The 23681-nt window shown below is 42.5% G+C and overlaps 1 protein-coding gene across 1 annotated transcript in view; it reads left to right on the top strand.

The window, feature by feature from the left end:
* The window catches only part of myo10 (myosin X), a 194449-nt gene that overhangs the window by 101674 nt on the left and 69094 nt on the right, over positions 1 to 23681 (top strand). The window contains exons 10-17 of the mRNA XM_060905943.1: positions 8115 to 8244; positions 8465 to 8583; positions 8875 to 9021; positions 9184 to 9284; positions 18375 to 18441; positions 19578 to 19670; positions 20815 to 20883; positions 21173 to 21255. Of these exons, the coding sequence (XP_060761926.1) occupies positions 8115 to 8244; positions 8465 to 8583; positions 8875 to 9021; positions 9184 to 9284; positions 18375 to 18441; positions 19578 to 19670; positions 20815 to 20883; positions 21173 to 21255 (809 nt within the window). The remainder of the gene's footprint in view (positions 1 to 8114; positions 8245 to 8464; positions 8584 to 8874; positions 9022 to 9183; positions 9285 to 18374; positions 18442 to 19577; positions 19671 to 20814; positions 20884 to 21172; positions 21256 to 23681) is intronic.

The raw sequence follows: 23681 nt of genomic DNA, 5'->3' as shown, positions 1-23681 counted from the left end.
GAAACGCGCTTACAAAATATTTTCACTGTGAATATTTATTGTGTAATGGTGCAAAGTGAGTGAGAGACAGAGAAAATAGCCCTTAGGGCAGAGTCAATCCCGCCAGCAAAAATAGGGAAAAAAAGGAGCGATCTCACCTCTTCAGATGTTGGTTTAAGTCCTACAATGCATTCCTCAAAAAGGGCGTAGAACAACAAATTAATCCATCAACGTGTAGCATTCAATTTATTCCGGACCATTAAAGATGCCGCCTTCCGCGTAGAATCATACGTCATCCTCTCCGCCATATTGGATAGGTCAAAGCGGAGAATAAAGATGCCTCATTCATGTGCTGCGTTTAACTGTACCAACAGGTTTACCGTCCAAACGAGATCACCTTTCACAGGTGAGACTGGAAGAATACTTTTCATTGTATTTGGTCATTATAACGTAATTTTATGAACAGATTTTCCTGACTTTGTGGCTAATATGAAGTCTCGCGCATAATAGTTTATGCCCATGCGTCCTTACTACTTCTATTGTTCTGGTGTCTCCGAAGGGACCGTCTTACAGCGCCCCTAGAGGTGTGGCATGTGTATTGCATCGTTTTCAGCAAGCGTTGTGTTGCCATATGGACCTGATATTTTACTGATCGTTGCCCATTTGGACGCGATATTTTTTTAAATAATGTCTCGTTGCCGTTGTCGTGTGGATGTAGCCTGAGTTTTGCGGTGAACCAGGGTTTGTTGTTATTGTATGTGCAGAAGGTCTTGGTGGGCACACACATATCCTCACAAAAACTGATGTAAGATGTCACAGTATCAGTCAGTTCATGAAGGTCTGAAGCTGCAGCCTCAAAAACAGTCCAATCATACCCCTTTTCCACCAAATCAGTTCCAGGGCTGGTTCGGGGCCAGTGCTGGTGCTGGTTCACAACTCGTTCAACTCGCGAGCCAGCTGAGAACCAGTTTGCTTTTCCATAGCTCGCGGTGCTAAGAGGAGACACGTCAGTTACGTCACTGTATACATCAGTTACGTCGCTGTATACGTCAGTTACGTCGCTGTATACGTCATTACGTCGCTACGTTTGCATAAACCTTGCCGTGAATATCAAAGCAAAAACAACACAGAAGCAGCAGCGGCAGCAACAACAACAACAATAATAATAATGGATGACTTCGCGTTTGTACAGCTGCTGCTTCTCGTTGCTTAAAAATGGTGATCTTTCGCGGTCTTGTTATTGTTGTTGGTCTTAACAACTCCGCCCCCCCGCTGATGTAAGCGGTTCTTTCCTCTGGCCCAGCAGAGAGTTGGTGCTAGCCTGGAACTGGTTTTTCTGGCCTCAGAGCCAGTTCTTTGTCAGTGGAAACAGAAAACCCGGTTCCAAACTAAGCACTGGCCCCGAACCAGCCCTGGAACTGCTTTGGTGGAAAAGGGGCATCAGTGCAGTCAAAGCAGGCTTGTAGTTCCACTTTGGCCTCATCAGACCATCTCCTCACCGTCTTAACTACAGGCTTAGCAGATTTCAGCTTCTGCCTGTAGGACAGGATAAGATGAACCATACAGTGATCAGATAGTCCCAAGGCTGCATGGGGGACAGAGTGGTATGAGTCCTTTAAAACAGTGTAACAATGGTCCTGTTAGGACTGGGACTGTTTTGGCCTCTAGAGGCCGCTGTTATTTCCTTATCTTGTCATGTTTGTTTTGGCCTCTAGAGGCCCCACTGTTTGTGTGTTTTGTGTTTTTGTTTTGACAGCCATGTGCCTTTGTTTTTCCATGTGCCTTGTGCCCCACCTAGTCCTCATTATTGTCACCTGTGTCCTATTTAGTTTGTGTATATATACTTCCTCAGTTTAGCCTCTTGTCACGGAGTCTTTGTGCTGTTATGTTTAGCTCCAGTAACCTCTGTTCCATGTTCCTTGCCTATGTCTTTGTGGTTTTTGTACTTTGCTTTCTTTTGGACTTTTTAGGACTTTGTATTTACCATTTTTGGATCTTCTGAGCATTTGAATTTTTACCTCTTCTTTTCTGGTTTTTTGACTCTTTGTTTTGACTTTGAACTTTTTGTTTTTTTCCCGGTTATCTTCTGAGCGTTTGGATTATACTTTTTGTTTTTTGCCTTGGATTTTTAATATTGTAAATAAACTGTTTTTTCTACTCTACTCTTGAGTCATTCCCCTGGTGGCCTAGTGGGGGTTTGCTGGATCACTACACCAGTGACCCAGGTTTGATTCCCAGCAAAACCCTAACAGGTCCAGAGTGTTAGAGTCCCTGGTGGGACACTTAATGTGCTGTTTATATTTTGGCAGTTCATGGCTGAGGTTTGCTCTGTTAAAGTCCCCCAAAACAATGAGCAAAGAGTCCGGGTGGTTTTTCTCCACGTTGTTTATCTGGTCAGCCAGGTGTTGTAATGCCTCATTAACACACACCTGAGGGGGGATGTAAACTCCAACCAGAATAAACGAGGAAAACTCTCGCGGAGCATAAAACGGTTTGCAGTTTATGAATAATGACTCCAGATGAGGACTGCATGATTTATTTAGAACTGTGACATCAGTACACCAACCTTTGTTAATATAAAAGCAGACTCCGCCTCCCCTGATTTTCCCCGTGAGCTCCGTTTCGCGGTCCGCTTGATGCAGGTGAAATCCAGGCAGGTGGAGAGAAGAGTCCGAGATGTGCTCACCAAGCCAGGTTTCGGTGAAGCACAAGGCAGCAGATCTGTTAAAATCTGTGTTGATTGTGTTGAGGAGCAGCAGTTCGTCCATCTTATTGGCCAGAGAGCGGACGTTAGCCAGGTGAATAGATGGAAGTGCAGTGCGAAACCCCCGCTGCCTCAGTCTGATGAGTGCGCCGGCTCGCTTCCCCCGGTGTCTCCGGCGTCCCCAGCGTAATCCATAGAGAGCTGCTGCTCCCCCGACAAGTAACTCTGAAAAACTTTCCGGATTGATGAAAGCCGATGAAAGAACTTTAATGGTGGTTAGTCCAACGTTTGAGTTCTTCTCTAGAGTATGTGACAAGCGAAGAAACGCAAGAAACACAACAAATACACAAAAATGTAGAAAGTACAAGAGACCGAAGTACCGAGGCAACCGTCCGCGGCGCCATCTTGGTTTCTTGTCTTCTTAATGTGTTTGAGATCAAACATCCATCCATCCATTATCTGTAACCTCTTATCCTGTGCAGGGTCGCAGGCAAGCTGGAGCCTATCCCAGCTGACTTTGGGCAAGAGGCGGGGTACACCCTGGAGTCCATACCTCCACCAAGCAACATACTATATTATCAGCATTAAAATCAAATCGGGGCGGCACGGTGGTGTAGTGGTTAGTGCTGTCGCCTCACAGCAAGAAGGTCCGGGTTCGATCCCCGTGGCCGGCGAGGGCCTTTCTGTGCAGAGTTTGCATGTTCTCCCCGTATCCGCGTGGGTTTCCTCCAGGTGCTCCGGTTTCCCCCACAGTCCAAAGATATGCAGGTTAGGTTAACTGGTGACTCTAATGGCCCTTTTCCACTACCCTTTTTCAGCTCGCTTCAGCTCACTTCAGCCCGACACGGCTTGCGTTTCGACTACCAAAAACCAGCACGACTCAGCTCGTTTCAGCCCTGCTTAGCCCCTAAAACTCGCACCGTTTTGGAGTGGGGCTGAAGCGAGCCAAGCCGTGCCGAGTGAGGTTGGGGGCGTGAGCAGACACTCCCCTGTGCACTGATTGGTGAGGAGGCGTGTCCTCACATGCCCACACACGCCCCGCGAGCGCGCTGGGATCTGTAAACACCGCAAACCCGGAAGAAGAATAATTACGAATTACGAGAATTTCTGAAGCCTTATGCGCCTCGCCTCATCTATACGCTCTTGCCAGTATCTGTTGGCGTTGTCGGTGACAACAAGCCACAGCACCAAGACCAGCAACACTAACGACTCCATGTTTATTGTTTACTCTCCGGGTCGTGAGACTACTGCTTAAAAGATCATACAGAGCATCGTGGACGAGTTCGCGGAGCGCAAGGCTCGTCGTATGCCCTTCAAATAATGCGCGCAGTAGGCTATTGATGTTTTATTATGAGCCATGTACAGTATGTCGCCGAATGTTTTTTTGTTTCTGAGTTACATGTTCGTTTGAAGGACTTAATGTACAAAATAACATAGTTGCACCCCGTAGTGTTGAAATTGGTAAACACAGTGCATTCAGTGAGGTTTGCACCGCCCTCCTTTTATTTCTGACTCTTCCTGTCACCGTTGCAACCTCTGAGCGCTCATTCGTATGCCCTTCAAATAATGTGCGCAGTATAGGCTATTGATGTTTTATTATGAGCCATGTACAGTATCCTAATGTTTTTTGTTTCTGAGTTACATGTTCGTTTGAAGGACTTGATGTACTAAATAACATAGTTGCACCCGGTAGTGTTGAAATTGGTAAACACCGCAGTTGCGGACATTTTGTAGCCTAAAATGATGTTATGATAAGCTTTAATAAAGGGCCCGGTCATTTGCCCCGCCCCCGGCCTGGCTCTGACTTGTTCCGCCACTGTCACTGATGTCACTGTTTGCGCTGCTTAACGACATCACGTGACGTCCACCCACTTTCGCTAACTCCACCCAATGTGTCCACCCACTTCCAGCCAGCACGGTTCAGCGCGGTTGTAGTCGAAATGCAACTCCAACAGCCCCGCTCAGCTCGACTCAGCTCGACTCGGCACGGCACGGCTCAGCCGCGTTTGTAGTGGAAAAGCGGCATAAATTGACCGTAGGTGTGAATGTGAGTGTGAATGGTTGTCTGTGTCTATGTGTCAGCCTTGTGATGACCTGGCGACTTGTCCAGGGTGTACCCCGCCTTTCGCCTGTAGTCAGCTGGGATAGGCTCCAGCTTGCCTGCGGCCCTGTAGAAGGATAAAGCAGCTAGAGATAATGAGATGAGATGAAAATCAAATCACTAGAACCTAGGATAATCCTAAAGCTGTACACCAAATTTCATCAAAATCTGTTCATTACTTTTTGAGTTATGTTGGGAACAGACAAAAAAGAATCCTGGATCCATATACATAGCAAGTCAAGTTTGTTTGTATAGCGCTTTTAACAGTAGACATTGTCCCAAAGCAGCTTTACAGAATCTGAATGACCCAAGACATGAGCCAATTTTATCCCTAATCTATCCCCAATGAGCAAGCCCGTGGCGATGGTGGCAAGGAAAAACTCCCCGAGGTGATACGAAGAAGAAACCTCGAGAGGAACCAGACCCAAAAGGGAACCCATCCTCACCTGGACAACAACAGACAACATGACTATAATGCTGTGTTCACACTTATACCGGTACGAAAGTGGTATGACTGTATCGATACAAAGTATACTGGTACAGTTTAGTGCATCTGTCCACACTAGCGAGAAATGTTTGCGGTTTTCTTTCACGGTAGTTGAAATGCGCGTGCGTGAAATGTTTCCGTGGTTACCGAGTAACTTCCTTCCTAGAGTATATGGCATCCGTTATTTCGAGATCTCGAGAAAACAAAACAATTATTCCATGATCTTGAGAAAACAAAACAATTATTTCATGATCTCAGCTGGATCACTGTATCTCCGTCAGTAGAGACGAAGCCGGGCCAGTCTTCTGCAGAGGTGCCACGGACTAATTTTGAAATTATCCCTTATTAAAAGACTTAATGCAATCTCTCCCTGTGTCAACCCCTGATCAAAATATTGCCTTATTAGGTGATCGATTATTCCAGACATTCTAATGACCAAAGTTGCGTCTCTACAGAATGAGAAATAGCCCCAAAGTCAGCATATCACAAGTCTCTTGGCACACCTGAATGAACCATTTCTCAGCTGTTTACTTGAGATCATGAAATAATTGTTTTGTTTTCTCGAGATCACAGAATAATTGTTTTGTTTTCTCGAGATCTCGAAATAATGGTTTTGTTTTCTCGAGATCTCGAATTAGTTGTGTTGTTTTCTCGAAATCCTGAATTAATTATGTCGTTATCTCGGGATAACAAGGTGAATAAAAAAAAAAGGACTATATGAAGGGCCTCTCTTGGCTTCCGTACAGATGAAACAACGTGTGTGTGCTTTTTGTTGTCAATGTACAGTCTGTATTTCTGGTGGTCATTTATTCAGTCGAATTGTATAAAACGCGCGAGGCAGTTGAGAAAGAAACAAACGAATCTCCGTTCTTCACTATTTTATTCAGCGAAGACATCGATTGAGGTGTGTGACTTTGCGCATGCACATTATATTTGTATCGATACAGAACCACTTCATCTGTCCACACTACAGTGAAGTGCTACAGTACCGATACTGTACCGGTACGAAACCCATACATTTGTGGGTTTCGTACCGATACAGTTATACCGCTACAGTACCGGTATAGTTGCTAGTGTGGACAGGTGTTGCGGTACGAAAGTAGTTTCGTATCGGTACAAAATCCCTAGTGTGGACAGGGTATAACATTAACAGTTTTAACATGAAGTCAGTTTCGTTGATGTTATAACACTTCATTAATGGAAACGTGAGTGCAAAACTGTTCATGACAACCGCAGTCCTAAAGTTAGCAAGTCAACTGTAGTCCTCAGCCATAAAAGCATAACTATAAGTGTCCAGAGTGTCCTCCAAGTGTGACTTTCAACTGTCCATATGGGGCCGTCCTCCACAGGAACGATGTGATGAGACTCCAACCAGACATAGGGCATCAGGATGGATCAGGCAGGTCTGAGGAGCAGAAGAGGTCAGCATCTTGATCTCAGGATTGACATGTAACTCAGAGGGACAGATTTTTTTTTTTTTTTTGGGGGGGGAGAGAAAACACAGGTTGTTAGGTATGCCCAATGTCACCTGAATAAGTAGGAACAGTATACATATTGCACTGAGTACAAGCAGGGACTCCAGCAACTATGACAGCATAACTAAAAGGGGAGAGCCAGAAGGTAACACAGACATGAGGGAGCCCTGGGACATAAAGCAGCCAGCCATTACACTGTCAACAAACTCGAGTGAGCAAGCGAGTGGGGGACTGACAGCATCCATACATCCCAATTTACCAAAACACTCTATGTCTGATGACCCTCCAGATCTACTCATTTACCTCATAAACACCATTAACAAAAGGCTTGACTAAACAGATATGTTTTCAGCCTAGACTTAAACGCTGAGACTGTGTCTGATTCCCAAACACTACTTGGAAGGCTGTTCCATAACTGTGGGGCTTATCCAAATTTGCATGAAAATCTAATAAATTGTTCCTTGGCCCATGGTCCACGTTTCCTCAAAATTTAATCAAAATCCGTTCACTACCTTTTATGTTACATTGGGAACAGATAAACAAAAGCGAAAACATAACCTCCATCAACAAAGTTGGTGAAGGTAATAAACATCACTTTAAAAAATTGGATCCAAATCTTTTTTTATGACTTTATTTTCAGAAGGTTGATAACCAGTTTAGATCACACTAATCTCACACTGGGCCTTCTAACCTATCCAGGCTTGGGTATGCACAGTCTTGTACAAACCCAGTGGCTGGGTATTTTTACCTAACCTGCATGTCTTTGGACTGTGGGGGGAAACTGGAGCACCCGGAGGAAACCCACGCAGACACGGGGAGAACATGCAAACTCCACACAGAAAGCCCCCCGTCAGTCGCTGGGCTCAAACCTTCTTGCTGTGAGGTGACAGTGCTAACCACTACACCACCGTGCCACCTGAGAGCAAACAGTAAATAGTAAATAATAAAAATACAGTAAACAGCCCTATTCCACAACTGTAGTAATCCATAGTATGTCAAGAACCGTTCAACTAAGTAAAGAGAAATGACATCCATCATTACTTTCAGACATGAAGTATCTTTTAATTAATAAAAATAAAGAAAAAGCATTGAATTCGAAGGTGTGTCCAAACTTTTCACTGGGACCGTATATGAGCTTACAGGTCTCCATGATGGTCTAGTGTCACTGTGATTGACATCCCTTCCACCTTTAGAGAGGGCTAATATTTCTCTCCTGTCTCTTGGCCATAGATGGCAGTGGCATAGCCGGGATTCGAATGAGTGATCGCTTGATAATTTCCTCAATGCAGGCTACATTCTATTGTGCCACTCAGGAGTCCCCATCACATTATTTTTAATGTGTGTGTGTGTGTGTGTATGTGTGTTTAGAATGCTTTACGAACCATGCACTTTGGGGAGGAGAGTATCAGTGAGGTTTTGAGGCTTTTAGCTGGAATTCTGCATATTGGTAACATCGAATTCGCCACAGCTGGAGGAGCTCAGGTCTCTTCCAAAGCAGGTTTGCACTTTTCTCCCGTCTCTCCTGTTTCTTTTCTTTTCTTTTCTTTCTTACTATGTAATGGTGTTTTAATACTCCACTCTGTTCATTACCAAGGTCTTTTTGGAACCTTCTTGCTCCCTCTTTCTCTCTCTCTCTTTTTCTTGCATATTCTTTGTAAAATATTAAATCTAATAATTCTAATAATACAAATCTTGTGTATTTCTCTCTGTGTGTGTAGCTCTCAGCAGTGCAGCAGAACTATTGGGTTTGGACTGCACACAGTTGGCTGAAGTTCTGACACACAGATCCATGATCCTCCGAGGAGAAGAGATCAGCACTCCACTTACTGTAGAACAGGTGACGCACACATGCATTCGTGCACACACACACACACACACATACACACACACACACACACACAGAGTTCTAACTGATATAACTTATCACACGCATCCATATGCTGTATTGTTTTTTCATATCCACTTACTTGGTGCTTATGAGTTGTTACACAAGGAATGCTTTCATGAGGTTCACCCAAACTATCCTGAGGTTTTGTTGATATTGATGCTGTGGAGTTTACTGTGTGTGTGTGTGTGTGTGTGTGTGTGTGTGTGTGTGTGTGTGTGTGTGTGTGTGTGTGCACTATAGGCTGTCGATTCTCGTGATTCTATGGCTATGGCTCTCTACTCTCAGTGCTTCACCTGGATCATCCACAAACTCAACAAGCGTATCCATGGCAATGATGACTTCAAGTCCATTGGCATCCTGGACATTTTTGGCTTTGAGAACTTTGAGGTGCCAACCAATCTGATTTTATTATATAGGATGATGGCAAACATAATAATGTATCGTGTGTTTGAAGATTATAATGATTATGAAATGTTCATAGCTTTCATAACTGATCAGGGTTCAGAGACAGAAAGCAGGCTGATGCATGATACTGCGTTTTTCTTTCAGGTGAATCGGTTTGAGCAGTTCAACATTAACTATGCCAATGAGAAGCTGCAGGAGTATTTCAACAAGCACATCTTCTCTCTGGAGCAGCTGGAGTACAACAGGTGTGTGTAGCTTTTATAAATGGTAGTGGGATTTGACAATGAAGAGAATCTTCTTTTGTCTTTCTCAAGCATATAAGTCACTTAAAGTGTAACTTAATCCCCTGCTCTGACCCACTGCATCCACTCCACCCACTGCATGATTTTGAAAAATGCTAAAAAGTGGCTGAGGGGCTGAGAAGGGAGGGGGTGGGGAGGGGAGGGGAAATAGCATAAATCCTGTGAATGATGAGTGTCAATCAGCATATACTTGAAAATGAACACGGTTTCACAGACTCCCACTTAAGGGCGGGGGTTGGGAAGGAGGAATACTACTGAATAGAGGGCATTAACATTGTTTTTTTATAATAAATTTCATGATCTCAGTAAGTCCCAAACGGTCTACTTTATGTCAGCATCGGCCCTGCAAAGTTCAGGAAAATTTTAAGTTTTAAGCCATTTTCAACCCATAAAATACTGATTTTTATCCATCCATTATCTGTAGCCGCTTATCCTGTTCTACAGGGCCGCAGGCAAGCTGGAGCCTATCCCAGCTGACTATGGGCGAGAGGAAGGGTACACCCTGGACAAGTCACCAGGTCATCACAGGGCTAACACAATACAAACAACCATTCACACTCATGGTCAATTTAGAGCCACCAATTAACCTAACCTGCATGTCTTTGGACTGTGAGGGAAACCGGAACACCCGGAGGAAACCCACGCAGACATGGGGAGAACATGCAAACTCCACACAGAAAGGCCCTCATCGGCCACGGGGCTCAAACCCAAAACCTTCGTGCTGTGAGGCACCAGTGCTGACCACTACACCACTGTGCTGCCCTGATTTTTTTATCAAAATGGTAATTTTGTCAACATTAACACCAGCATTGATGTGTTTCATCACAGTACAGTCATATCATTTAGTTTACAGCTCAAAAAACACATTTAAGTATGCAGCACCTATTATAAATAACTATGTAACATAAATAATGTAAATTTAATGTAAATTTGGTGCCACCAACGTACCATTGACATAACGTAACATAAATTTTAATGTGCAGCAGCCTGTTTGAAATCAAGTCAACATATGTTTGTTTAGAATGTTACAACACGTGCACCCTATATAAATTATTCATATGTTGCTCTTTGGTGAGTAAAAATGTTTGATCCAACTGGCATGCCACAACATCAGTAGTGTCACTGCACAAAAAAAAAATGGCATGAACCCTGATTTCAGTTCAGTCTGAAAACTTGTAATAGGAAAGTTTCATAAAGGGCTTTTCTGTTTTGGATCTGGAGTGGATAGTGTGCACCCTTCATCTGTGACCTGATGTTTTCACACTCAGCTTGGCTTATAAGAGCTATCAGGCTCTATCTGATCACGCTATCTCTATCTGTCATGCTATCTCCTGCAAATGTTTTTCACTTCCCTCATCATGGTAAGATGATGAAGAAATATCAGGAATTATGAGGGATGTGTGTTTTTGCCGCAGCATGACCAGTCTGACATCTCTGCATTATGATCACTGTGTTGTTGATGTAAATATTGCTGCTAATCGTCGATGCATGAATTTAAACTAGAAGGGCACACAGTAGAGTGCATACCTCCACCAAGCCACATACTATCAACATCAAAATCAAATCACTTGAACTGAGGATAATACTAAAGCTGTACACCAATCCATCCATTATCTTTAACTGCTTATCCTGTACAGGATTGCAAGCAAGCTGCAGCTTATCCCGGCTGACTATGGGTGAGAGGCGGGGTACACCCTGGACAAGTCGCCAGATCATTGCAGGGCTGACACATAAAGACAAACAACAATTCACATTCACACCTACGGTCAATTTAGAGCCACCAATTAACCTAACCTGCATGTCTTTGTACTGTGGGGGAAACCGGAGCGCCCAGAGGAAACCCACACGGGGAGAACATGCAAACTCCGCACAGAAAGGCCCTCATCGGCCACTAGGCTCAAACCCAGAACCTTCTTGCTGTGAGGCGACAGTGCTAACCACTACACCACCGTGCCACCAAAATTTCTGTCATGAAAAAATTAATGTGCTCATATGTTTGATTGGAGATTGTTTTGGCAGTTAATCAGGCTTTACAACCACTTTGAGCACTGCAGTAAGTCAGTGCAGCTGAAATCTAAAACCAGCTCAACACCACATCATTACATAATGGGGAGTTCCATGTTTGATATACAGAAACAGCTCCAGTTTTTACAGTATTTGTGCGTGTGTACAATGATGAATTAAAAATGACACATTAAAAAAAAAACAGTGGTCTTCAGTATAAGGGAAAAAAAGTATTTCCCTCTACACGCAACTTCAAAAAGCCACACCTAAGTGCAAAGGTCACAAAAGTGCACGCATCCTTTACAGACGCACGGCAAAAAAATAAAAGTCTGGCTAATGGGGAAACATTCACAGTCCAACAGCAGAGTGTACATCCCTGCCAATGTTATTTATGAGAGATTGGGATGTAAGCTGTATCCTTATCTGTGTTATCCCTGTCTCATGGAGATTTGTAGTTTTTCCAGATGACCAAAGTCACCTAACCTCAGTCCCATCTTAGGCTAGCATGCAAATAATTAAATTTATCTCATGCCAAAATGTTTGGTCAGTCTTTGTCAATCTCACGTCACATAGCCTTGAAAGCTTGAAACTTTGTAAATTTATCTCGGCTAGCTTGTAATAGATTACACTACCCAATGTATATTATGTGTAATATGTGCTTCTCAACCACTGGGCCTGGGCCATGAAGCGCCATCTAGTGGGCCGCAATTTTTTTTCAAGTTTGAAGCTGAATACTAAATAGTTCAGGATGTCATTGTGTCCCAAATCTGATGGCTGGTTTGCCATATACTTTTCAAGTGGAATAAATACATTTGTGGGTAAATTAAGACAAACAAGCCTTTATTTTGTCACATTCCTCCTCTACATTTAACACGCACACACATACAGATCGCACGCACATGCGTGTGCACACACACAGAGCGCATGCATGCATACACACAAACACACACAGAGAGAAATAAACACATTTGTGGGTAAATTATATGGATCTGTGATGCCTGCTGGAAGAGAAGAGCAGTGAGGATTGAGAATTGAACAGCTGTGGTTTGTTTACACCCGATACTAAAACTACCAACCATCGAAAAGATGCGTACAAAGCCCAGAAACTCCTATTTCCCGGGGCAAAAGCAATACAGGATTTATCTTCTTGTGCCCTGATCCCCAGGTCTTTAACCCAGGCATATATATAAAAAGTTGTACTCCTTCACGCTCTTCCAGGTTATCATCTGTGTGTCCGTGTAGAACGATGTATCCAGCACCAGGTAGTTTGAGATGTCGGGGAACTCAATGGATGGATAATTTTCCAGCTTGGAATGAATGAATGAATGAATGAATGACTTTATTTAAACACGATAAGTTGATCAGCAGAAAAGTCAGAGTCACAGGCAGGGTGGAGCAGTTGGAGAAGGATTTCGGGAGTCATTTGTGATAGGAAAATCCCAGCAAAAGTGAAGACAGTAGTGAGACCAGCTGTGATGTATGGATTGGAGACGCCGTACCCTTAACGAAGAGACAGGAGGTAAAGTTGCAGGTGGCGGAGTTGAGGATGTTAAGGTTTGCGATGGGAGTGACAAGGTTGGACAGGGTAAGGAACGAGCACATCAGAGGGACAGCACATGTGGAGAGCTTGGGAATTAAGCTAAGAGAGACGAGGCTGAGATGGTATGGGCACATCCTGAGAAGAGATGCAGAGCATGTGGGAAGGAGAATGTTGAGGATGGAGCTGCCAGGCAAACGAAAACAAGGAAGGCCAAAGAGGAGATACATGGATGTGGTGAGAGAGGACATGAAAGTGGCAGGTGTAGTAGAGAAGGATGCAGAAGACAGGGAGCAATGGAGACAAAAGATCCGCTGTGGCGACCCCTAATCGGGAGCAGCCAGAAGAAGAAGAAGAAGTTGATCAGTAGAGTTGGTAGGGTCGTGCATGTACAGATACAAATAATTACAAATACAAAAGACTAAAAATAAATACAATCTTAAAAAAAAATTTTAAATCTGTTGATTATCTGTTAATTATCTTCACATTAAGTTAATTAATAGTATGCATAACTATTGTCTTTGTATTTAGTTATGACTACAGTAGGATCAAAATTTATTCTACTTGTAACCCCTTTTTAGCGGGTGCTAGTGCACTCAGTAAGAGCTAAAATGAATTACACTAAATATTAATAAACAATGGCGCAACAGGATTCCTAAATTCTCAGCGGTGGAATGGTGAGCTGGCTGAAACTCCTGATACCACAAGTATAATTAATAATTATTATTTTTATAACTGTGTAGTTGAAGGTGAAGAATATAAATATGAATAAAGTAATAACAATTGCAAATTTAGTAGCGCGGTGCCTCCACTGGGGAAATACTACACTTACTTTGAAGCTAGTGCAGGACGTATCTCCTCAGAATGTTCATACAAATAAATGTGTAAAAGTGAGTGTAACGCTAACCAAACTAACTAAACACCAGTCAGTTGTGAGAAGGTAAATGATCTGCCAAGACCCAACATGTGAATTGAAATACAGTAGTACAAAATTTATTGAATAATAAAACAACTCAACTAAGAGAAAAAAATAAAAATAAAGGGAGAGAGAGAGCAAGCTAGAAAAAGTGACACAAAGTTTATAATTTACGTGGGCTACGTTTACAACTTAGAGAACCGTAGTTGTGATAAACATTTACTATAAAAACAAATGATCACTCGTATAAACCCTTCCGATCAACCCCAAACATCAGAAAACAGACACAAAACAAAACAGCGCGCAGTTGGGGCCCTTACGATGGTGCACTTGATGGCAGCTCCCTGAGCCGCAGGCAACACAGCAACCGCTGCGCTGCCCAGCAAGAACCACAGGTCCAAACCAGAGCCAAACGTTAACGCGCACGGGCGCGCATGTGTGTGTATGTCAGTGTAAGTGTAATCACGAACCAGCATCAGCAGTTGCTCGCCGAACAGCCACTCGGTCCCGCACCGAGTCCTCCACAGCAAGCGGGTGGCGAGGGGGGGGGGGGGGGGGGGGTTCCCCGATGGGGCCCAGCAGCAGATGGCCACACGAGAAGGGGGGTGGGTTGGCTAAGAGCTAGCTCCGACGAACAACAGTCCACGTTGCGAGCCGACCACCAACCACACCGCGCACACTCCGACGCAATGTCCCTTCTGTCCCGTTTGTTCTCGATGTCCGTTATAAACAGTCCCTCCACGACTCAATAAAAAAACAAAAAAAAACACAGACCACAAAACGCGCCAGTCTCTCTCCACTGTCCAAACGGCTCAGCTCGCCTCTCTCTCTCGAGGTGATCGAATGTTCCCGCCCTGGAATGTTCGAGTACCGCCTAGTTCGCGGGAAAACAGATATTTATCGCTCTACCATTGGGTATCACGGAATTTCAAAAAAAACATACATCAACAATACATGGGATTGGACAATACAGATCAGAACATTTAAACATTGAAAACTGATGACGCCACAAGGCATCACGGTAAATGGAGTCAACCAGGCACTACAATGCAATACAAAAAAAATGGCTGATATCCCAATGAACAGTATCAATGACCTTATTTTAGAGGTCCTTACATACTAATGTCAAATTTAGCTAGTAAATTTTTCTTTGATAGGAAATATCCTTCTTTGTGAGTGTGTAGGGCTCTAATCCCGTTGAATGGTTACTATATCCACTTCTTTTGATTGTACTTCTTGGTTTGAATATCTTGCTTGTTTGCTGTACACAAACATGGCACGAAGTTCTTGTGTTAATGGACCAGACTCCACTTTTGGATCATTAATCCCTTTTGACTGAGAATGCCCTACATGCATGGTTTTATGTTGGCTTCTGGCACATCCATACAGTTTTAAATACAATACCTACACTCTAAAAATTTGTTTTTATTGCATTTATTTAATTCCCATCTGTAACAGGGAGTGACGTTGCATCCCATTAATACACTTTAAAATAGATTATTAGATTCTAATAGAATAGATGAGCCAAAATAATTGGGGATCTTTTTTAATGGGCCCCAACTCGGTACAAGTACAACCCTGATTCCAAAAAAGTTGGGACAAAGTACAAATTGTAAATAAAAACCGAATGCAATAATTTACAAATCTCAAAAACTGATATTGTATTCACAATAGAACATAGACAACATATCAAATGTCGAAAGTGAGACATTTTGAAATTTTATGCCAAATATTGGCTCATTTGAAATTTCATGACAGCAACACATCTCAAAAAAGTTGGGACAGGGGCAATAATGGCCCTTTTCCACTACCCTTTTTCAGCTCACTTCAGCTCGCTTCAGCTCACTTCAGCCCGACACGGCTCGCGTTTCGACTACCAAAAAACAGCACGACTCAGCTCGCTTCAGCCCTGCTTAGCCCCTAAAACTCGCACCGTTTTGGAGTGGGGCTGAAGCGAGCCAAAGCGAGCCGAGTGAGGCTGGGGGCGTGAGCAGACACTCCCCTGTGCACTGATTGGTGAGGAGGAGTGTCCTCACATGCCCACACACGCCCCGCGAGCACGCTGGGATCTGTAAACACCGTAAACCCGGAAGAAGAAGAATTACGAATTACGAGAATTTCTGAAGCCTTATGCGCCTCGCCTCATCTATACGCTCTTGCCAGTATCTGTTCGCGTTGTTGGTGACTACAAGCCACAGAACCAAGACCAGCAACACTAACGACTCCATGTCCATGTTTATTGTTTACTATTCGGGTCGTGAGACTACCGCTTAAAAGCTCACTGATGTCACTGTTTGCGCTGCTTAACGACATCACGTGACGTCCACCCACTTTCGCTAACTCCACCCAATGTGTCCACCCACTTCCAGCCAGCACGGTTCAGCGCGGTTGTAGTCGAAATGCAACTCCAACAGCCCCGCTCAGCTCGACTCAGCACGGCACGGCTCAGCCCGACTCAGCCGCGTTTGTAGTGGAAAAGCGGCATAAGAGGCTGGAAAAGTTAAAGGTACAAAAAAGGAACAGCTGGAGGACCAAACTGCAACTCATTAGGTCAATTGGCAATAGGTCATTAACATGACTGGGTATAAAAAGAGCATCTTGGAGTGGCAGTGGCTCTCAGAAGTAAAGATGGGAAGAGGATCACCAATCCCCCTAATTCTGCGCCAACAAATAGTGGAGCAATATCAGAAAGGAGTTCGACAGTGTAAAATTGCAAAGAGTTTGAACATATCATCATCTACAGTGCATAATATCATCAAAAGATTCAGAGAATCTGGAAGAATCTCTGTGCGTAAGGGTCAAGGCCGGAAAACCATACTGGGTGCCCGTGATCTTCGGGCCCTTAGACGGCACTGCATCACATACAGGCATGCTTCTGTATTGGAAATCACAAAATGGGCTCAGGAATATTTCCAAAGAACATTATCTGTGAACACAATTCACCGTGCCATCCGCCGTTGCCAGCTAAAACTCTATAGTTCAAAGAAGAAGCCATATCTAAACATGATCCAGAAGCGCAGATGTCTTCTCTGGGACAAGGCTCATTTAAAATGGACTGTGGCAAAGTGGAAAACTGTTCTGTGGTCAGACGAATCAAAATTTGAAGTTCTTTATGGAAATCAGGGACGCCGTGTCAATCGGACTAAAGAGGAGAAGGACGACCCAAGTTGTTATCAGCGCTCAGTTCAGAAGCCTGCATCTCTGATGGTATGGGGTTGTATTAGTGTGTGTGGCATGGGCAGCTTACACATCTGGAAAGACACCATCAATGCTGAAAGGTATATCCAGGTTCTAGAGCAACATATGCTCCCGTCCAGACGACGTCTCTTTCAGGGAAGACCTTGCATTTTCCAACATGACAATGCCAAACCACATATTGCATCAATTACAGCATCATGGCTGCGTAGAAGAAGGGTCCGGGTACTGAACTGGCCAGCCTGCAGTCCAGATCTTTCACCCATAGAAAACATTTGGCGCACCATAAAACGGAAGATACGACAAAAAAGACCTAAGACAGTTGAGCAACTAGAATCCTACATTAGACAAGAATGGGTTAACATTCCTATCCCTAAACTTGAGCAACTTGTCTCCTCAGTCCCCAGACGTTTACAGACTGTTGTAAAGAGAAAAGGGGATGTCTCACAGTGGGAAACATGGCCTTGTCCCAACTTTTTTGAGATGTGTTGTTATCATGAAATTTAAAATCACCTAATTTTTCTCTTTAAATGATACATTTTCTCAGTTTAAACATTTGATATGTCATCTATGTTCTATTCTGAATAAAACATGAAATTTTGAAACTTCTACATCATTGCATTCTGTTTTTATTTAAAATTTGTACTTTGTCCCAACTTTTTTGGAATCAGGGTTGTATGACTAGGTGGGCCTTAAAGCAGAAAAGGTTGAGAACTCCTGGCCTAGATCATATCGATTACACACACAGTCCACATTCAGTCACTTCGCAAACAATGTATATGGCCTGAAAATGCAAGCATGGTGATTTCAGCAAAACTAAAACTTTGTTAATCTTTTTGTTGTGTTAGTTTTCATCTTCGTTGTCACAATGAATAAAGCTACACAGTCATATTTGTGTAAAATCTGGTAATATCACTTGACTTTGTCAGTCAACATGTTTTTTTGGCTTCTTCTGTTCCATATCCTTCAGCTGTAAACCAAATGCATGTGTCCAGCTGTTCATGATGGAAGCTCAAAGCGTGATTTGTATTTCCGTCAGTGGAATAAAAGTGAATTACACTCCTCAGCTGCAGGACCAAAAAAAAAACCAATTCTCGCATAATGTTGGTTTAAATGCAATTTAATTTTCAACCCCCTTTTCACTTTTGGGGAGTTAGCGGAATTTACAGTGTTACAAGTTCATTGTGGTGGAGATACAAGCAAAAGAGAAACATATTCCCGTTTGGGAAAGAGTACAGCTTTTCGAACTGCTGTATATGGCAGACAATTTCAGCATGTGAAAGGGTTTTCCCGGTCATCATACATATATTATCACTTTCTTATGATAATATTAATCAAGATATTTTGTATCAAATAAAAAAAATACTATTTGTGTGTGTAGGGAAGGACTGATCTGGGATGATGTTAACTGGATGGACAATGGAGAATGTCTGGATTTAATAGAGAAGGTAATCTACACGCACATACCCTGCTACATATTGCTGGGTTTCACATGACGTCACATCTGCCTCATTAGTTATTTAAAACTTTAGCTGGTGGTCTACCAAAGCTCAGTTAACTAAAGCATTTGTATGGAGAAGGTGTATTGCTCGCATGAAGAATGCCTTATGCTTGCATTGTTTTAGGTTTTTCAAATCGATCAAACCATGAAACTGATAAAAGTTTCTTCAGGGTTCTCCGTGAACTAATAAAAAAGGGTGAACGAACACAGGATTTCACAAAAAGATGTCGAGAAAGGTAGCTTTTGAACCTCTCACTGAAATCAAAGGGAGCCGAGTCAAAGCATGCTCAAGTTTGCAGTGATCACTTGGTGAAAGGTTTGTATCCCTCTCAGCTACTGTATGTCCTAAGTGTTTTCCAAGTACTTTTCTTGCTAGGTGTCGTTATTTTACGTTATATTTTTAGTCACAAAGCGCTAAAGTCCCCAGCTGTTTCTTTGTTTACTCCTCACAAAGTCCATATGCATGAAGGTCACGACAAAATTCTTACCCAGCCATACAGTTACAATGCACCATGATCACTTCTCCGTCTTGTTTAACTAAGATCCAGGTCTTTAAAGGGGTTTCTGATGAGCGGCGACTTGATACCGAGGTCCTTTACCCAGCCACATACAAAAAAGTTGTAAGCCTCCATACTCTTCCACGCTTTCATCTGTTTTGTGGTGTAGAAGGACGTCTGCAACACCAGATAGTTCAAGATGTCGGGGAACTCGACTGAAGGGTAGTTTTCGAGATCGGATGACAAATCCTTCTTTCCCAGACTGTAGGGGTCGATTCCATTGTGCACAGCAATCTTCTGAATATATCTAAAGCGAGCAGTGGCTTCTAGATTACGAGCATACTCTGATAAGTTATCACTAGTTGTTTGCACTACGGCAGTCGTTTAGACCACCAGCTATTTCACTTCCGATAAAACCGCGAAGAAAAGTCACGTGACTGAAACCCAGCAATTCAACAGAAAATGATGCTGTATATTTGATGAATGATCATCTGTATTTGAGTGTGTTGTGTTGTGTGTGTGTGTGTGTGTGTGTGTGTGTGTGTGTGTATGTGTGTGTGTGTGTGTGTTGGTTGCACCTCTACAGAAACTGGGTCTGTTGGCTCTGATGAATGAGGAAAGTCATTTTCCCAAAGCCACTGATGCTACCTTGCTGGAGAAACTCCACAGCCAACACTCTGTAAGTTTTCTAACACATTATGACAGATCCAGACACATTTGCAGTAATCATGACAGCATGTGACATCTGACGCTAGTTAGTCTTGGACCTGGCTTAGACATGTATGCACATAATTTAGGAGAGGATAACTCAACTGTTATAGGCTAATTTGACCCCAAGGAATAACTTGGGACGTGTGCCAAAATTGTTATCCATGGCGGACAGCCTGAAAATTACCAATCCAAGATGGCCGCCGGTATTACAGTATTATTATTGTGTTACTGTTCATGTTCCTGACCCTGGTTTATGTGACACATAAACAGTAATAATGTGATGTTAAAAGTTGTATTGTTGGCAGTTAAACATTTAGGCTTTCAAGATATTGTTGCCTACTAAAGTAATATGTTTTGTTTTGTATTTTTCACTTTAAGTTAACATTCCATTGATCATAATAGTATGATTGAAAATACAATTTCTTTATATTAATCAAATGCTTGCTTTCTTATACTCTCCTAAATTATGTGCATAGGTCTCCCAATTCCATGTTTGAGGTAGGGTTATTCTGTGAAACTGCAATTTTGGCCAATTTTTGGTGTTTTTTTAACCTTGCCCTTGACCATAGCTTGTTCCCTTTTCCTTCAATCATGAAAATGATGTCACTAATGGATTCCCCATACCGAAAAAACCCATAAAATGAGGTATTGCACATACTTCTGTGGTGAGTGGTTCAAAAATTTAGATTTTCAATATGGCTACCGGCGGCCATCATTAACATTGGTAATTTTCGGCCTGTTTGCCCTGGATAGCGATTTTGGCACACATTCCAAGTTGTTCCTTGGATTCAAATTAGCCGATAACAGTTGAATTATCCTCTCCTAAATTATGTGCATACATATCTAACCCAGGTCCTCTACCAATTCGAGATCCAGATCCTATTTCCTCTGTTTATTGCAGCTGTGTATATTTGTGTTGTCCAGCAGGGGGCAGTAGAGTAATACAAGCTTTAAAAGCACGATGCTGCAGGATGGAGGCTGTTTATTTAAAGTCTCATTTCAGTTCAGGCTCTGTTCCCCTTGCCATGTGCACTGCCGTAGTTAGTGTCTATAATTAACACTAGTCTAACGTCACTCTTCCGTCTCTGTCTTTTTCTTCTTAACACTCACAGAAAAACCCTTTCTACATAAAGCCTCGAGTTGCTGTGCACTACTTTGGAGTGAAGCACTATGCAGGAGAGGTAAGATATAGTAGCCAACACACTGTGTGTATTCAGTGTCTCTGCTGTGCAGTAGTTAATAAGCCCATGTGAGGTTGAGTTCCTTGTGAGTCTGTGAAGTCATGCCATGACCTATGTTCTGGGGTCAGGGTCAATGAAGTATTTTTTTTATGTTATATTATTTTTTATTATATCTGTTTCCATTTTTAGTTACCTTAGGTGCTTTATTTCATCGAAACATTCAGGTTTGTGTATGCCTACGTACAGAGGTGTGTGTGTACATGTGTGTTAAATTTTGTGATGTCTCTAGGTGGTGTATGACGTGAGAGGGATCCTGGAGAAGAACAGAGATACTTTCAGAGATGACATCCTCAACTTACTCAGGGATAGCAGGTGTGTGTGTGTGTGTGTGTGTTGGGGTATTAATTTTTAGTAGTTGACCAATAATTCATCATCTTTTCCATAGTTAAAGGAGATATGAAAAACTCACTTTTTCAGTGCTTGTGCACATACATTTGGGTATCTGAAGTGTCTACCAACCCACAAACTCTGAAAAAGACACACAGTTTCTTTTGGGCTCTGATTTCAGAAAACATGTGCTTCACAAAGCTGTTCAGATTTGGCTCCCCTTTCAATATCACAAGTTCATTAGAATTACACCACCCCCTCATCTGAGTATCTCCACTCATGGCTGAGAACTGTCTTTGCAAATGAATATTCATGAGGAAAGTGCTACTCAAATCAGCCATTTTGAACAGGGCTGTTCAGGGTGAGAAGGGTGCAGGTCAGTGGCAGTTCTATGTTGTATGGCACCCTGGGCAAACACCCACCCCCCCTTTTTTTTCAGTGACACCCATATGAGCACCAAACCCCAAAAAATAAAAACAAGTGTTGCCAGGCAAAACAAACCTCGCCCGGTAACACTTATGATGAATATGAAGGAAGATATCGCAAAAAAAAAAAGTACCCTATGGGTCCATGTGGCTACGGCTTATAAATAAAATTTTTTCTGATACCATGTCCATACAGTAAATATAGTATATATATTTACTTGATGAGGCAGTAGCCACAAAAATGAAGCGCAATCCAAAAATGAACAATTTAAAAATCACAGAAGTAAAATATACCAAGTGTCTGTACTTTATATTATTCTACTCTTACCTCTTACAGTTTTCTTAACTAAAACCTCCGAACCGAGGCTGACAGTCACACGCTGTCGCCATGACCGAAACTCTTATTTCCTGGAAATGGCCCAGTGCTAGAGCTCAGTGGAACGCACTTTCCCTCTGTAATAAGCATAAATATGTCTGAAAGCAATTTCTTTACTCTAGTCCATTTATTTCGAAAGGTGAACCGAATTGTTTGCACTCACTGGCCATTTTAATCAGAACACGTGTATGCGCATACGCAGTGCACGATTGTTACACTCTTACATTCTTACAGCACGATGACATGGTGCCTAGCGCCTCTATATGAGGCAGTAGCCACAACAGAAATGATTTTGACCTTTTTGGTGACCTTGACCAGATGACCCCCAAAATATTGGAGGTTCTATTTGAGACCAATACCCATCTATCCTGAAGGTTTAATGAAGATTGGTCCAGCCATTTTCCCGTAACATAATTTACAAACAAAGAAACCTGACCGAAAACAATACCTCACCCCCTGGTGGACTTGGTCCTGGGCGAGTTAATAAAAAACTGAAAAAAATTTTATGACTGTCCACCACTCCTTAACCTCCCCCAGCACCAAAAACAGATCTTTCTGCACAAACTGCAATTTGTATTCAGACATTTAGAACAACACAAAGAAATTTACATTAAAAACTATATAAATATGAAAAATATATCAAAAACAAGCAACAAAGACAAATAGAAACAAATTGTAGTATATAAAAACAGATTTAAAAAATCTAATTATTGGAATAAATATTCTAATTAGGTTTTCACTGCAGGTTCACATATCGTGATGAAAGTGTGTGAAATTATATCAAACATTATGGAAGTTAGTTGGAAAGGAAACGGAACGTTGTCACCCTTTGTGCTATAGCGTAGCAAGCAACATAGCAACACAGGCTAACAAACGTAAGTGTTATACTAACCTGTTTCATTACATGCATAATATTATACTCATAAAGAGATGGCATAGCTACATACATTTATCTTTTGCATGTTTCTCTTCTCCTTCTTTTTCTTCTTCTTCTTCTCTTTCTCCTAAACTGGGCTCCTGATGTCTGACTCTAGATCTTTTATCATTTGTGTTGACTTGGCACTTGAGCATCACTACATTACCGATCACTCAACATTGTCAACCGAGAGTCAAGACTAAACCAATTCACCCTGGTGGTTTACAGACGGGTTTTATATTATTCTTAATGATTTTGCACAAACCAGAAAAATGCAACACAATGTCTGTGAAACTATATAGTCACAGTATGATGAATGAATTGTGGTTTATTTGGTAAAATTTCACAGTGTGACTGATTTGACTCTGCATTAGGACTGTGTGTACTATTTAAATGATTCCCTGCTCCCCATACTTCAGGATTCCAGTAGGGAGACCTGAGGTCATAGGTCAACCAACCCCACCCCCCTCGCCCCCCATCCCATACTTTTGAGTGGGAGACCAGGAAGTATTGTAGCTGCCTGGCTTACAAACTAGAATCACAGAGCCACTCTTACATGTTAATTGATTCACAGTGTGACATGATATCGTTGACGTGACATGCAAATGAGCAACAGAAAACCAATCATGCAAATCTCAAAATGTAGATTTTTTTTTTTTTTTGTACTAGCGGTCCATGCAGCCCCTGGCATTAT

The sequence above is a fragment of the Neoarius graeffei genome, chromosome 23 (genome assembly GCF_027579695.1).
Source record: "Neoarius graeffei isolate fNeoGra1 chromosome 23, fNeoGra1.pri, whole genome shotgun sequence".
Taxonomy (NCBI): Eukaryota; Metazoa; Chordata; class Actinopteri; order Siluriformes; family Ariidae; genus Neoarius; species Neoarius graeffei.
Note: the sequence above shows the minus strand (reverse complement) of the source record. Positions and strands in the feature narration are given on the sequence as shown.